Source organism: Anser brachyrhynchus (genome assembly GCF_964034855.1).
Source record: "Anser brachyrhynchus genome assembly, chromosome: 1".
Classification (NCBI taxonomy): Eukaryota; Metazoa; Chordata; class Aves; order Anseriformes; family Anatidae; genus Anser; species Anser brachyrhynchus.
Window position 1 is genome coordinate 13,499,669 of NC_137694.1, and position 16,925 is coordinate 13,516,593.

A 16,925-nucleotide genomic window follows, 5' to 3' on the forward strand; every position below is an offset into this window, starting at 1 on the left:
ATTCCCATTTGTTGGTGGAGCTGGCAAGCACGGGGATGAAGCTGTGGGAGAAGAGCACTGAGGAACACCTCCCCAGTGGGACTGAATGGGTGCTTGCCATGGGACTGGGCTCACAGGTAAACCACGTGCATCCCATGATACGGGGTGTAACTGTCCTGAGCAGCTGCAGCCCGTGGAGGAGCCCCCGGTGGAGCAGGTGGATGTGGCCTGGAGGAGGCTGCGGCCCATGGAGAGCCCCCGCAGGAGCAGGCCCCGGGCCGGAGCTGCAGCCCGTGGAGAGGAGCCCACGCAGGAGCAGGGGGTCTGGGGGGAGCTGCCGCCCGTGGGGGACCCGTGCTGGAGCAGTTTGCTCCTGGGGGATGGACCCCGTGGTACAGAGCCATATCTGGAGCAGTTCTTGAAGAGCTGCTGCCTGTGGGCAGCCCACACTGGATCAGTCTGGGAAGGATGGCATCCTGTGGGAGGGACCCCACGTGGAGCAGGGGCGGAGTGACCAAGGAGTGGTGGAGATGAAGTGCTACAGACTGACCACAACCCCCATTCCTCGATCCCCTGCGCCACTTGGGGGGAAGAGGTGGATGAGGGTGGAGGGGGAGAAAATGTTTTTAGTGTGTTTTCTTTGTTTCTCACTTTTCTAGCTTGCCAGTAATAGGCAATACATTTCTCTAAACTCCCTACGCTGAGTCTGGTTTTGCTCATGACAATATTGTTAAGTGATCTCCCCGTCCTTATCTCAACCTTTGAGCCCTTTTTATTGTATTTTCTTCCCCTTTCCCTTTGAGGAGGGGGAGCAAGAGAGCAGCTGTGGTGGAGCTCAGCTGGCCAGCTGGGTAAAACCACCACGTTCACACCCAAAGGAGAGCCAGTGATACTCTACAATGCTTCTCCCTGTTAATTTATTTTTAAATTGAGAGACAAAGCACTAGGTTTATCCTGAAAGCACAAGCTCGGAAATGATCTTCTGTGTCATCCAAGTACTCTTGTGCTGTGTAATAGCTCATGGGGTCTTGCTCCTGTCTTAAACAATGTTTGAGACCTAACCTAACCAAGAATTCCTATTCCTAACAGGACTGGACTGGCGATGGTGTTATTCTCTTGCAGCAACGTGCTTTTGATCAAGCACTTCTGAAGCTCATCCCACACACATCCTTTGTCCCAGGGGCTATCTCATGCCAAGAGCACCAGCGGAACACCCCGTACCATAACATCCTGGCCTTTAATATTGTGATGAACTTACTAGGAAAAGTGACTAGAACTGAAAGCTAGTGGTGTCAGTCCAGGAGGGTGGGTCAATGGGAAGTTCCTGATTTGAGTACCCTTTTAGTCCCTTTCCTTTTCATTTGTACTGGCATTTTTTAAAAGCTGTCAGTGCCAAGGAAATGAAGAGATATTGACATGACAGGAGCTCACCGCTCAAACACCCTGTTAACTGTAGTTCCTTCTGGAATGATTCCCAGTCTTCTTTGACCTCATGCTTGCTATAATTACATCCATTCCAGAAAAATAAAAGTTCAACTTAAGTCTTTTCAGAAAGGGAAAGATTAGAAGCAGTTCAAGGGTATGTCTGCAATCACCGGAGGGAAGAATAATGTTTAGTTTAAAACAAAGTCACAAAATTAAGTATAAAGTTCACTCCTGACCACTTTTAGTGCCCTTATCTAGTCATCACGTAAACTGTGTCTTGGTATACAACGGTGATGTTTGTGCCCAGTGCACAACAGATTTATCTAACAGTTAACCACATAACTTACCAGTTTAAGATAAGTTAAATTGATGTTAATGTTTGTGTAAGAAAAAACATCCTTAATTATAAAAGAATTATAAATCTGGGAAGCTGCAGAAATAAAAAGGTCAATTGCACTGTTAGAATACTCCATTCCTTTAATGGGTCACCCCCTATCAAAATCTAGGTTTCTCAGATTTACAGATTCATTCTTCAGGCCTGATTCAGCCTAAAAAGCAATGAATGAGGTGGAAATATGAAATAAGCCAAAACACAAGTAAACTTATGTATGTGTAATTACCCTCAGCATGAGGATCCCACTGGGACTGGGCTCTGTACAAAACCAAGGATTGTTTCCAATCCAAGACCTCCCAGGGAAATCTACTGGGACTGTAGCAGTTGTCATGAAGCTGCCATTCCCAGAGAAATGATGGCACCCCATAACAGCACTGCAATAAAAATACTGTCACTTTTCAACGCCATAGCAGTTCTGAAATTGCTGACAGTAAAGTGTCAGGCTAAATAAAAGGCTTCACACCAGTCACCAAGAACTGAACAGAGCAGTGAAAACAGGTTCTCTCTTCATCTTCTATAAACTCTGCTGTTGCTTCAGAGCCTGGCTCCTCTGGGTGTAAAGCTTCCAACTAAATTCATAGAAATTCCACAGGTTTGCATTGTTGTTACACAAGCTACTCTTGATATATTTCCACCATGCAAATCACTGCCCACCACTATGTTACAGCTTAAACTGGTGGCTTCTATCCTTAAAATAAAAAGAGAGATCAGTCCCTAGTTTCTTGAGCATTCTTCTGACTGATTTCAGTTTGGTTCCTCTGCAACGGCTGCTCCCCTGAGGATCATCCTGCTGGAACTACTGTTGCAATACTAGGTCTGTTATGTCTATTAGATACTGCTACCCTCTGCAGGGAATTTGCAACAATTTTCACAATGAGATCAGAAGATAATTAGGAGCACTAAGAAAATGTTTAAACATGCATTTAAACTGAAAAGTTGTTCTGTCATCAAGAACTGTGGGTATTGATCAGAAAGGTAAGCTTCTTTCAGAGAGTTCACTGCATAATGCTGACTTTAAATTTGAGGGAATGCTCATTATGGGCTAGTCTGCAGGATGCTGTACTGACCTCCACAAACACATCTGAAAGGCCCGTATTATTTTCATGAACACGTGTTCAGGAAGCCAACCACTACCATAAAAGTATATACAGAAAATCAAAGAAGAGGATGAATAAATGCAGAGAGATACCCACCTTGAGGAAGCTGCATAACTCCAGTGCTTATACCTGAGATAATGTCTCCTAATAAGTATTCCTTCACTGGGTAATGGGGAAGCCATTTTAAAATTGGTAAGAAACTGTAAAGATGAGACTTGGCTTTCTTAGAGGAACAACTGAAAAGACAAAGCAGGAAGAAAAAGTTAGGCATTAGCAGGTCAAAAAAATGTATTTCATCCCTACGCAGGACAACAGCTCCGTGAAACGCAGACTCAGATCCCTGATTACAGAGACTTCTGCACAAAGCTTAAGCACAAACAACTGTGACTCCAATTAAGTCAGTCCTTTATCACGTTGGCTGCTGCTCACAAACCTTATGGCTCTGGAGAAGAGAATCACAGTCTTGTGAGGCTGAAGTTCAGAGGGAAGTGAAACTTCAAGTCCGTGAGCAACCGGACAGTCACCCAGTACTTGTGGCTGAGATGATTTCTCTAGTAACAATCCCAAGGATAACTTCCTTTCAGATAGCGTTTTCCCCTCATACATCTCAAAATACTTTACTGTGTTTCTTCCTATTTTTATTTACTGCCTCCGTGCTTTATGCTTTTTTATTATAACTTCTGACATTTTTACACCTTTTTTTACTACTGTTTTATTAATGCTTTTTTACTGTCATGTACTGACAGGCTAATTTTAAAGCTATTTGAGAACTAACCCTCCTTTACCCTGGAAGAAAAGGCACTGAAGTCAGCAACACTGATCCCTGTGTCTTTTAGCAGAGTTATTAACCTTTTGAAACCCTGACTCATGACAAATGAACAGGGCCAAGAAATGTATATCTCTATTCAGCACTGCCATGCATCATACGTTGATTTCACTGTGGTAAGAAAGTTTAACCTTGGGCAAAAATATAACACGGGGGGTATATAAATGCTTCTCTGAGTAGGGGAACTGCAAGAGAACCACAGAGATTCGTTAATATTTCCAAATACTCATGGAACTAAATGGCATAGTGAAGAAGCTTACTGCTACCAGTGAGAGAGGAACTAGAGTCACCCACACTTCATGTTTCAACAGACTGAACTGCAGGAAGTCACAGCTCAGGAGGATTTTGTTCCATATATTTTAATTTGGGACAGATACGTTCTTTTGAGGTGGAATTAGGTGCCATGACCATTAGAATGGTCATTCCATTAATCAAAGCAAATCTCTAAACGTCAAATCATGGGAACAGGAATATTCAACAGACAAACAGGCGGAAATCATTTGTTGTCTTGCAGAACAAGAGTCTGGCAAACAACTGTGTTAACTCTGCAAATGAAGCACCGATGAGTATAAAGCTAAGGAAAACTTAACTAGAAGAAGTTTCTCTCCATTCTCCCCTGGCACCACGGAGCAAGTTTCACGGTTAAAGACATTTTATGTTCAACCAGATGATACTTAGGTTCCACAACAGTTAGTTAAAAGCTACAGAGTACCTCTATTAAGTCCTTATTAAGCTAATAATAAGGACTTCTACACAGCTCTCACACACTTCCATTCTTCTTCTGTGAAACGCTCATGTGAAGCACAGGTTTCATAGAATCATAGAATCAGAGAATGGCCAGGGTTGAAAAGGACCTTAAAGATCATCTAGTTTCAACCCCCCTGCTCTGGGCAGGGTTGCCAACCACTAGAGCAGGATTAATTTGGCCATAAGTATTTCCATGTAAAAAGAAGGACAGATATTTTCCTGGGTCTTATGAATTTACACGTCACATGATTTGACTAATACTTCACATTCCTATGCGGCATATTTTCCTTTTCACTTTAATGAAGGCAATTCAACTAATTTACCCAACCGTTTTTAATATAGTTACATATCGCCATATAAAAACACATACATAACTTCATCATGGTCTTGCTGAAAATCAAAGCAGGGTTTTTATCTTTTAGGTTTCTTTGAAGGAATTACCAGCTATGTGCATGGATAAATTAAGAACCAGAACGGCTCTAACCAATACAACAAACAGAAGACACAAAACCCTACCGACAAGAGTGTGCAATCTTCTGCCTTAAAGTCTGAGGTGTTCTCTCCCGCCTGCGCAGCTGCCCTTGCAAGATCTCTTGGTTATATATCGGTCTCTCCACACAGTACTTCTGCGTTTGCTCAAGGCATGCTTCGTGTTCTTGAGTGTGTTCCATAGCTGATCTCATTGAGCAGGAGCCAAGGAAGAAGAGCTCTACAGTCTCCGCAGAAAAACCTGGAGGTAGACAAAAAGAGTTTGGTCGCCGAATGTCAGTTTTTGAACCTCTGATTTGACATTTCCTTTCAGAGTGTACTTTGACAAGCCAGGTACCAGATCTGTGAACGATGTCTAAAAGCACAGATTAGATGGTCTGTAACGGTAAGTAAATAAATTACTCTCATGATCTTTACTATATGCAAGCCATTATGTTTGTGCTTCTCTTAGGTAAAGAAAGCTTTTGCATTAATTACTCTGTAAATAATTGCAGAAACACAAAAATGGAAGGTTATATTCGTGCTTATCTGCTCTTTCCCTCCTCAGTTTCTAAAGGAAACCTCAGTATCGAACGGAGATTGCTTTATTGCTGAGTTACTTCCTGCTTACTCACAAATTGCCACATCTATCTCCAAAAGGCAGAACTCCAACTTTACCAATAAGAAAACCACTTCTTTTTTTCCAGGTAACCAGTTGCTTCCTGCTGCATCTATTCACCTGCCTTCTCTTCCCTGTTTCAGAGGCTTCTTTTTCAAACAAGTGTCTCAAGGATGTACAATTGCCTACTTTAAAGAACTATTTCAATGCTTGTGCCACTTACCATTGTTCTCCGTCTCACACCCGCTAAACTGGGAGTCAGGAGACGTACATCATTTTAAAACTAGCCAGAAAGCACATAAGCATCTATTGGTCTGTCTGACTCATTGCCAAAAACACCCTCACATGTCCAGGAGATGCTCTGTTAGTTTGCCCTGTGGTGGCTGCTTCTATAAATGTAGGGCAAGAAACATAACTCCGAATCATAATTATACAAAATCTGAACTCTGAGTTATAATTCAGAGCTCTCCAGGACCCTTCTTCTCTCCAGGGCCATATTTCTGATCATTTGTTGCCCCATATAGAAGCAAAATGACAGGACCGCTATATCATTAAGTGGAAGTGGCCAGCACTACCTTTGATGGCAGAAAGTGAGTGCGCAGGACTACAGTGAAGCTTACCAAAAAGAGAATTTTCCAAATTGGCTCTAAAAGTAAAGGACAGATTTCAGTTAAATCCCTGTAACCCAGAAGCCGAGAAGGGAAGGCAGTGATCGCTGTGGGTGATGCGATGTATTACAACACTGTAAGATTCAGTTTCTACAGCACACCTCACTCTTTTCTGGGGGTTTTGTAGTTCTGGGTAGAGAGAAACTGTAGAGAACTCATCTGTGCACTAAGACACCACTCTCCTTTCCTACTTACTTCATCTCCTCTCTTAATTCTTGCTGGGAAGAGTCTGACTCAGACTGACACAGGCTTTTTTTCAGGGGAAAAGCAGGAAGTAAATGTACTCTGAGATGTTTTTGCCACTCTGGGAATTAATTAATAAGGAGAAAATACATGCATTTTAATCCGAATCTTGCCACAATTACTCTAATCTGGATAAAGATGTTACTTACAGCTTGATCTCTTGAAATAATGGGAAACGGCCAAAATTCTTTGGGCTCAAGTCCAGCGAGGCACTTAAGCGCATGTTTGCCTTGAACCAAGAGTTAACTTGGAGGTGCTTAGTTTTTTACTATACATCAATACTTTCCCAGAAGGGGGTTACCACACAGAAATTAAACAAGTTACCACCTAAACACTCGGACGGAGCTAACCATGATTGGTCCAACGCTCTGATTCAGCAAATACAGGCTGCCCGGCAGCAAAATACCAATATTGCTCCCTAAGCCTTCAGTCTGACAAAGGTGCTGGAATTTTCCACCCAGGGCTCACTGTTCTCTAACTTCTAGAAGAGAGCCTAGCGTCTCTTCAGTTCTCGTTAATTTGTAAGCAAGATTTTCCATAGACAGTCACAAAAGGATATTTTTACTGATATTTTAACTTTTCTTTATATCACATTCAAGATTTACTTCAGATATTACAGATGAAATAAGCTATCTAAAACAGTAGCACATCAAAGGCGTTATCAGAGCTTGTTAGCTTTGCACTAATGAAATGAATTTTAAGCTTCTTTTCCATCTTTCCATAGTTTCAAGTTATTAAGAAGCCTGCATGACATTTTGTGAATTTTCTTGTGTTATTGTTTAGCAAATTGTAGCTCTTAATATTACATTTTTCCCCTTATCTGCAGATTTTGACCTGGTCGACATTAGAACACAATCAACCTGCCTGCAACTCCCCTCTGACTAGTCCTGCCTCTTTTTTTTTCCCCCTCTCACCCCCCTATTATCATATTTATCTCATTTCATAGTGCAAGCAATACCTTCCATACTAGGATGTATGTTTGGCTGCTAAAATCTGAAGCACTTTCTTTCTGCATCAAAGCCTACCTACCCACAAATACCACTTCCCACTTCACGTCTTGCTCTGTTCTAGACAGGAAGATACACATGAATCCTAATGTAACTGAAATATTAACCCCTCTAATGCTTGCTGGAAGGGCAACCCAGCAGACCACAGGCATTCCAGAAGCTTTCTGGGATGCAGGATGTAGCTGGATGTAGCTTCCTGACACAGGTGATGGAGAAGCTGACAAGGGGGTGTGCTCTGCTGGACCTGATACTTACGAACAAGGAAGAATTGGTCAGGAACATAAAGCTCAGGGGAAGCCTCGGCTGCAGTCACCAGGAGATGGAGGAGTTCAGAATTCTGAGAGAAACCAGACATACAGTCCTAGACCTCTGCACACCCACGGAGAGAAAAAGAGTCCTGGAGGGCTGGCAAATTTTCAAGGACCACTTCCTCCAAACTCAAGAATTGCCCATCTCAATGAACAAGAATTCAAGCAAGAGTGGAACGAAGGCCTGTGTAGATGAATGAGGAGCTCCTGACAAAATTTGTAGGTGAAAAGTTAAGCATATGAAATGTGGCAACAAGAACAGATGACCCAGGAAGAATATAGAGACACTGTTCAAGCTTTCAGGGAAAGCCAAATTCCACCTGGAGTTCAATCTGGCAGACATGAGTGGGAACAAAAAGGGCTTCTACAGCTGTATCAGCAGCAAGAGGAAGACTACAGAAAATGTGGGCACTATATAGAAAAGGACAAAGGACCTGGTGACAAAGGACATGGAAAAGGATTAGCTGTGTCTCACGCTTTATTGGTAAGATAAGATATTGGTAAGTCTTCAGCAATCCCAGTGGGAAAGTTTGGTGCAAGGAAAACTTACTTCCAGTGAAAAGGATCAGGTACAGGAACAGTTACACAGATGGGACATACAGAAGTCCATGGGTGCACCTTCAGCGAGTTTAAAGATGATGTAAAACTGAAAAGAGTGGCTGACACACCAGACAGTTGTGTTGCCGTTCAGAAGGACCTTGATGGGCTGGAGAAATGGGCAGACAGGAACCCTGTGAAATTCAACACAGGGAAGCGCAAAGTCTAGGAGGAATATCCGCATGCACCAGTAAATGCAGGATTTAATATTTAATCATCTGGAAAGCACATAAAGAACTGGGCCTACTGGTGGACAAAAATTCAAACATAAAGCAGCAACGTGCTCTCCTGGCCAACAGCACCCTAGGCTAATTACAGTGTCACCAGCCGCCTGCGAGGGGCAGTTCTTCCCTCGGCTCAGTACTGGTAAAATACACGTAGAGCGCTGGGTCCAGTGTGCTGAACACTCTCATTTACAAACTGAGAAGCAATTTTAATCTGTCTTAAATAGAAAACCCACTCAAAGAAATCAGAACAAACCAGAACTACAGCTGTATGCAAAAGGCACATAAGTAGGGGTAACAAACAATATCAGTTCAGAGGCTTGGTTTTCACCGAGCTGTTCTAATAAAACAAGAATATAATATCAAAAACTTTCTAGCCAAGGTCTGAAAAGCACGCACCCCTTCTTCCTGCTCCAGAAGAGCCAGCAATACAAAACAATCCCCTGCTAAATCCAAGCAATTAAGGTCCTAATCAGGTTACATATCTTCCACGTTCAAGTTTGCTCAGCTTCAGGTAGATTGGTTAATATTTGGAGAAGCCAGATAAGTTTGTAGTGTAAATCTAGCTATGAAGAGAACATAAGATCTTCAGTTCCTTCCTCATTTCCATGTACATGTCAACACTGCTCCAGATACTATGAGCATGTTCAGAACGACAGATCTCCAGTCCTTCCCAGGGCTTCTGTTTGCCACAGTAAAATAAATGATCCAGATGTAACTGACCAGCTGAACTGCGCTCAGCTCTGAATCAGCTACCCAGATGATGGCAAGTGTTAGTCTGAAATACTGCTGGAGGTCATAACCTAGGTCTCACCGTCCCTTAGTCCAGAAGTTCGTTAACTGTAGATTGAGCATTTCTGATTTGGCTTGAACTAGGAAGCTGTAGTGCACTGAATCATGAGAACGGCCTAACATGAAAGTTAACCTGAGGGAGAACAGTGCAGGATAGGATCTTGTGTTTAGCTATGGGTCATGGTGGATACCAGAACACAAATGTGGCAAATGCGACACTTAATGGATAAATAAAACCACATTAAAAGAGATTGTAAATCCACACCAAAACGACAGCTGGATACACTATTCTCTGTGTTCCATGTCACGTCACCAACTTCATCTTAACAGCCCTAAATAACCATGTTCTCTGATGACTACTTTGAATACCAAGCTGTGGGCAACATAAAAAAGATGAAAGTATTTAATATCATCCACTATTTTCCCCCCCTTTTTTTTTTTTCTCCAAAAGTGGACACAGGACAAGATGGATTGAGACGCTTGTGTTTACAACAGACAATACACATTGTCCACAGAGAAGCTGCAAAGACAGAGAGAGTGGCAATTTGTGACTGGTTTCAGTGTCTCTCCATGTGGTTGCTGGCTACCAATATGACTATTAGCCACTAGAGATATCGAGGGCTTGGAAATTCAGCCTTGTCCTTCACTCCCAACGTGCTCAAGGAAGAGCAAAAATAGCTACTGTCATTCCCACGAGGACACAGCTTAACACTATGATTTCTGAAACTCCCAGGCCTTCAACAAGGGAAGAGAAAGGAGATCTTCGGGTGTTTGTGAGGCCCAATTAACAGTGGAACACTGCTCTGGACAACCTTTGAACTTCACAGCAAGGAAAAAATTACTACTCTATTAAGAAACACTGCCATTAATCTTATCAGCCAGATAAAAGTTGAGCTAAAGTACTTAAAAGGTGCATGCAAAAGACTTAAGAGTTGCCAATTCTTTATCTGACTGATAAAGACCTGTTCTTGTCTTTACTGCTACTATCAAACTGAAGGTGTCAAAGGAAAAAAAAAAAAAGTGAAGCAAACATCACTTTATAACACCATCATTAGTAATTAAGCACTTTCTCTTCCCAATCTTAGATGATAAAGCAGGGTTGTCAAGCCATCTACGCTGATTTGGAGACATGAAGAATAATGACCTGCCTGTTTTGAAAGAGCAGAAAGCCTTCCTTCTGGCAGCTAAGCACAGAGTTGCTTTGGCAAAGCGTGGGCGGGAAGTACTAATACAGCATTATGCTAGAGGAATGCATCTGTGCTGGGGAACTCCAAGTTTGATTGTGAACTGTAAAGTCTAATGAATATTTAAGTATCTTTAGGTTTACAAATAACAGTGGACTGCCATCAGCCAGAAGGCTGGTGGAAACATACACTCATGCTACATAAAATATGTTCCACCAAATGTACACTGAAAACCAGAGCTATTGCAAGGTCTGAAGAGGCTAGGCACAAAACTGAGGCAGTTTTAAGAACCACAACCTCCCACATTGCTTTCTTCTCTCTGGCCTCATTCCACAGTGCCCTATGCTCTTCTACTTATCTTCAGCAATTATAAAATGATAGCAAGCTGGAATAGAAGGTGTTTGTTTTTTTTCTTTTGTTTTGTTTTTTTGAAAGCCACAAAGCATTTGTAAAATGACTGGGTGGGTCAATGAGCTCTCCTACTTTCCTTGGACTGTGCTTATCATCCTTCTTTCTCCTTTGCTACTCCCACTAAGTCCACTAACAAATAGATGGCTTGGAATTGTAGCCTTCGTATAAAGCTTCACAAATTAAGAAGCAACTTGTGAACTGAACGGAATTTTCACTGTGCAGGTTGTAAGCTAAGAAATGCACTCTGGGAGACTTTCTGGTGAGACATTAAAAAAATAAAATCAGGATTATGAATCCCCGTTCAGCCTTTAGACAGATAAAATTTCCACTCCATTCCACATAAAAAGTCAAGATGGCTACATAGACTGTGTCAGGTATATGATAAAAGCTCCTCAGAGATGCACAGGCAGGAGGGGGAGCCCAAATAACACCATTAGGCTATTCCCAGGCCCACGGCAGGAGCTATCAGCCCATCAAAGGCCCATCTCCACGCACCCAGAGCAGCACAGGGCGACCAGCAATGGGGCCTGGCGCGTTGCAGCCAGCTGTGGGTGTAGGAGCACCTGTGTATCTCTAGGGCTGAGAGCACAGAAGGTGGGCAGCTATCAGGAGCTGGGAAGTCCAGGCCAGCTACATGTGTCCATGCGCAGCAACTGGGGGGGACTTTGGGGTCCAGCTGCCAGCAAGTGGGGACAGTGGGATGCAGGAGCTAGCTACTGGACCCTGTGTGTCTGAGCCCAGCTGCCAGAGGGATCCACCTCCTACACAGATAAATTTATAGACATACATATGTCTTTCTGCATGTTCTTGCTGTGGATCTCCATGCTGCTCTGCCAGGAAGGTAAAAGGATGAGAATATGTTGGTGCTGTCTGTCTAATCAGTGTGGCTGGCCAAATATATATAGAAATATGCAGTGTATGTGTGCTCTGTGTACCTGCTGGGAACACGCCTTCAGCCTTGCTACCGGTTGGATCTGGGGACATGGAGCAGCAGCAGCCTCACCTTCCTCAGGCTGATTCAGCATGACATTTCCTCTATCAAACTGATCATTTATCCACTGAAAAGAGCGTAACAACAACACGTGAAGCACAGAGATCCTTGTCTCAGAAAATGGTAACAAATCAGACCTTTAAAAAGTTACGTAACTTACCCCTTAGGCCTAAGGGGTATTTCATACTTCATGGTCCTTGACAAAAAAAAACACTTTAGCTTCTAATGATTTATTCCATGGACTAATGAATTTATTAGAGTATCTAATGTTCTCTCTTATCAAATAGCAATCTTGTGTTTGTTTTCAACAAGATAATGTTTTGGTAACCTGTTACACTGATTGAGCTGTTTAATCAGTTTCACATAAGACAAACACCTGAAGCACTTTGAGCAGCAAACACCAGTCTCCCTGCCAGTCAGACGCAGATAAGAGATGGCTTCTGTTTCCAGTGCAGACACTTTGATGTCCATGAGAACCCACAGAAATATGATCATCCTTATTTGTACTTCCTGTGGCTTTGCTGTCCTTGCAAAGGTCATGGACGGTCTGAATCTGCCATACCCACCCCCCCCGAATATTCCTTTTGATCTCCAGAAGCAGTAGCTAGAGACAGTGGAATCAGATAAGTTAATCAGAACGGTATCGTGGCCGATGACTGCTGTGTTGTACTCAAGCCAACTGATAAGGATGCACAGCCCTTCATGTAGCTCAGGGCCAGGTAATCATTAGCTAGGTTCAGTTCCTCAGGGGAAATTCACTGCCAAAAACTTTATTAGAGCAGTCTTCATTCTAGCCATCCAGTTGCTGATCAGAGGAGAGAACATGAATCACGATCAAGCACACACACCAAGCTAACCCAGAATCACTTTGCCGGTCCATGTAACCTTAGTGCACTACTGACCTCCAGCTGAACGTTAGAAGTGTTCGTGGCACCCTTTATCCATCTTTTCCCAGCAAAGTGGAACAAGCAGACAGCAAACAAGTGCCTGACTGTGCAGAAGGAATAGTTACACGGTAAGCTTTCTTCAACGGAGAAGCCACCTACTGAGCCCTCCCAGACTGCATCACAGACTGCTTCCTCAGCCCTGTTTACACACACCACCAGCCTCTCAACTGGCTGCATCAGGCTAAAAATAAACAAAAAAAAAAGGCAGAAGGTTGTTATTTATAACCAGATTAATTTCAGTGATCATATTTATGGTGCGAACCTCTGAAGCCATAGGGAAGCTGAAGGATAGTGAGCCACAGAATGTTAACAGGAAGAAATGACTGGGGTGAGAGGAGGGAAGAAGGGATTTAGAAGAGGATTATAAGTTTATATCCCAGTTTCACTGCTGAAAACAAGGCATGAAGTAACTACTTTACTTAACTAATGAGAGGTTTTCAAATCTCTCCAAGGGTCCTCTAGGGAACCTCTTCCTAATTGTTTCAGAAAGGATTTGCCCCTTTGCAGAACAAGGTACACCGACTGTCATGCCTGAAGAAATTCCTGAAGGATTCTTGTTTCTGAAAAAGCCAAAGAGTTTCACATAGGGCAGATATTCTCTGAGAAAGCAGTAATAACTCTTTAATCAAGCTGCAACTCTCCTGCTAGTTTTGAGAGAGAAGTTCGACTTCTCTATCCATGTGAGGCTCTGTGTTCAGAAGAAACAGCTCTTTGACAGCTACTTCCTAACACCCATTTTCTGGGTATGCCTTTTGTGCAATAGGTATCAAATTAAATCCTACAAAAGCAGCGAGTAGGACTTGACCTGTGACATACCCTGCCCGTGTTTATGCAACTGCTACTTGGCTAAGATTAGGTTATCCAGGCGATAGCGTCTTCCTGTCTCCTATGTACTTAAGGGTGTTGCCTCATGCTCTGAAGGTGATTGCCAGCCAGTGGAAATTACTTTCTTCGACATCTTGACGCCAAGGTTATGCAGGAAGGCCACAAGCGTGCAGTGGCCAGTACTGCTTTTCCTTGAAATATTTAAAATTCACAGTAAGCAAAATGAACCAGTAACAGAAGCTTCTCGCGTTAAACAACAAGTCGTTCCTTTATTTGCACTCACTGTATGCCTTTGCTTTTCTTCTGTGGCTGATACGATAACTCACAGAAAGAGAAGTGTGTGTCTAGCACTCCTTGGGAGCTTAAATACCTGCTGCCACTCAATAAGTGTGCCGAAGGGAGTAGTTACATGATGCACTTTCCTCAGCGGAGGAGCCACCTAATGAGTCCTCCCCCTCTATGTCACAGTCTGCTTCCTCAACCCCGCAGTGACAGCTCTGTGCCTGCTCTTTGCTACACAAGCTAAAACCACTCATCTTTACCCAGCTAAAGAAACAGCTCCACAATCCCAACAGTGCAATTACGAAGGACAACATCCCGAAATTGCTTTGGACCGGCTCCAGTTATTGGTTTGCACTGAACACTTTCCGATGTTGAAGGTTTACAGTAAAGAGTACAGGACTGATGAAACAGCCTGCCAGGCTCATGCCCTCACAGTTGTACTTTAACCCGACAAGGTCACTGAAGCACCAGATTTTCAGCCGTGTTGGTGAGGTCTTCATAAATTGGTGCCATTTATTTGGTAGAGCTGAAGATATCTATACTCTGAGGAGAGCTGTAAGACAGTAGTGGTGCCCATCACTCAAGCAAGCAGCAAAGCTAGGAGACCACCTACCAAAACCTCATCTGTGCCAGATTCATAACGATATAAATAAAGCTTACTTTAAACGGGACTGTAGGGACAAAGAAGAGTTCTCCAACTGACTCCTAGAATGAATAGGTTCTTTCAACAGCTAACACAAGGGTGCAACGACCAAAGAACTGAAAGAGCAACAAGGGTGCCTGGGCCGAGGATCATCAAATGAAATGAAGAAAAGTTCTTTGAGTTATTTTCCTGGTCTGACAACTTCTTGCAAGAACCTCCTTTCCTCAGAAATGCACATACAAAGGGCTCGGGTCAGCTATGTGGACACAAGTACAGCAGGATCTGCAGCACTGCAACGCCATATTGGAAGAGATCGCAAGCATCAATTTTAAACATGAAACTGGAAAAGAAAACAGAAACACACACTACAGAACCGAAAACAATGGGCCAAGAAGTACAGTGCAAAATTCCAAGTTGAACTTTGAAACAGAACAGAAGATAAAGAAATATTAAAACTGAAACAAATGGGGAGGGCTTATAAAACAGTGTTGCAGTCAAAACCGTGTAGCAATGGCACCTTTCTAGTAAATGGGAGAGGCAAGGTTAAACCCTAATGTGCTGAAGGGGTAACTGAACTCAGGTTTTCCTTTCTCTGGAAAAGGACTTCAACCACGCTGTGCCATAAAGGTATGACAGCAGCAGCAAAACTTCAGCATTTAAACAAGGCATTAAAGATGCCAGCACCTATGAAAAAGACCTGTGGTTTTGCTCCAGACATGCCTGAGCTCAGCAGAGCTCCTGCCACAACAGGAGCGGGCAGCATTCCCCGACAGGCACCTTGGAATAGTGACGCAAGTTTTCTCCTGTGTGGTATATTATGTTTTGAATTCTGCTCCATGAACACCAGCTGCCCAAAATTCAGATTTTGCAATGCCTAGCCAGCTTAACCTTAATCTGATTGGAAACTTCTGCCCATGCTTTAGTTATGAGAGATTATATGAGAAGCTCTCGAAAGCCACAGCCCTGTCTCAGACCCTGATTTCCATAAAATGAATGAAAATGAGCAATCTGACATTATCTCTACTCCAGTCTAGGTGTCAGAATCTCAGGTTTTAGACTATTAAAATATATTAATTAGCTGGAAAAACAAAACAAAACACCACAAAGAACCCAAACAAAATTGGACATACACAAAGGTAGGCAAAAGTTAAAGCACAGCAGCAAAACTTGATCCACCACCTGCGCAAAACTGGTAAGAAATCTTCAGTGAAGGCTGAGGAAACAGAGACACCACCTAGGCACTGAAAATACCCACTCATTGTCAAAAACCTCCCAAAAGGGCAATCACGCTATTGTTTGTCACATGGAAGGTCATCCCAGCCTGCTACAGCACAAAAGAAAAGAAACCATTAATGCAAATCTTTAGGAAAGGTAGCCCAGGTTCCCACAGAGGCCAGTTATTCATATATGGACTTTTATGATCATTAATAAAAATCAAGATCTTATCGACGTAACTGATCTAGCAGGACAACATTATGCTGCTTAACATGTCTAGAGAAGGAAATATCAGGATAAAGAAGGCATTTAACTCTCTAAACTTAACTGTGAAATAATAGTTTGATTTGAGTGTGAGAAGTTTAACTTCAGCGTAGACTTCTTGTGTTAAAATTTATAGATCTACCAACCCATGAGACAATAAAACACAGGCTTCAGAAGAACAATTCTTATGGAAAAGTCTATCAGTTCATCAGGTTCAGAAGGAAGTGAATGCTGGTCACAGGGAAATGCATGACACACCAGAAGACCCTCGCGTAAAGCTATTTGAAAAAGTGCGACTGGCATGAAGAAACGAGGGAACTCATGACAGCTACTGAATCTTGAGTAATTCTAATGTAAATGCTTCAGTCGCACTGCATTCAGACTGGGGACATGGGGACAATGACACATTAAGCCTTAATAACTGCCTACTAAATAAACCAGACACAGTTTGCGCCTCAGTATTTCCCCAAATTATTCTGGTTGCAGCCTGTCAAGTTTACAGTATGATTTATAGCTGCTACTGCTTCACTGAGGGCTGTGTCCCCTAGTTCAGTAACAACTAGGGTAACCAATGCTAGCGCCGAGTAGCGCTTTTGCCATTCCATTTCAGAGATGTTTGGCAGTGCATTGCAAGACAATCAGTAAAGCAGCTTAGTTCTGAAACACTGCTAAAATCAGTACTGGAACCTCTATCACGTGTCCCGAGAGCACCTGGAATTGCCATAAACCAACTATTTCAAAATATGATTACTATCCCTTGAGGAAGGCC

The 16,925-nt window shown here is 42.8% G+C and overlaps 1 protein-coding gene across 1 annotated transcript in view; it reads right to left on the bottom strand.

The window, feature by feature from the left end:
- Positions 1-16,925, bottom strand: part of SLC26A5 (solute carrier family 26 member 5) — a 34,415-nt gene that overhangs the window by 16,086 nt on the left and 1,404 nt on the right. Inside the window, exons 3-4 of the mRNA XM_080575343.1 lie at positions 4,985-5,198; positions 2,992-3,131 (exon numbers count right to left, since the gene is read on the bottom strand). Of these exons, the coding sequence (XP_080431469.1) occupies positions 2,992-3,131; positions 4,985-5,151 (307 nt within the window). The 5' untranslated portion in view covers positions 5,152-5,198. The remainder of the gene's footprint in view (positions 1-2,991; positions 3,132-4,984; positions 5,199-16,925) is intronic.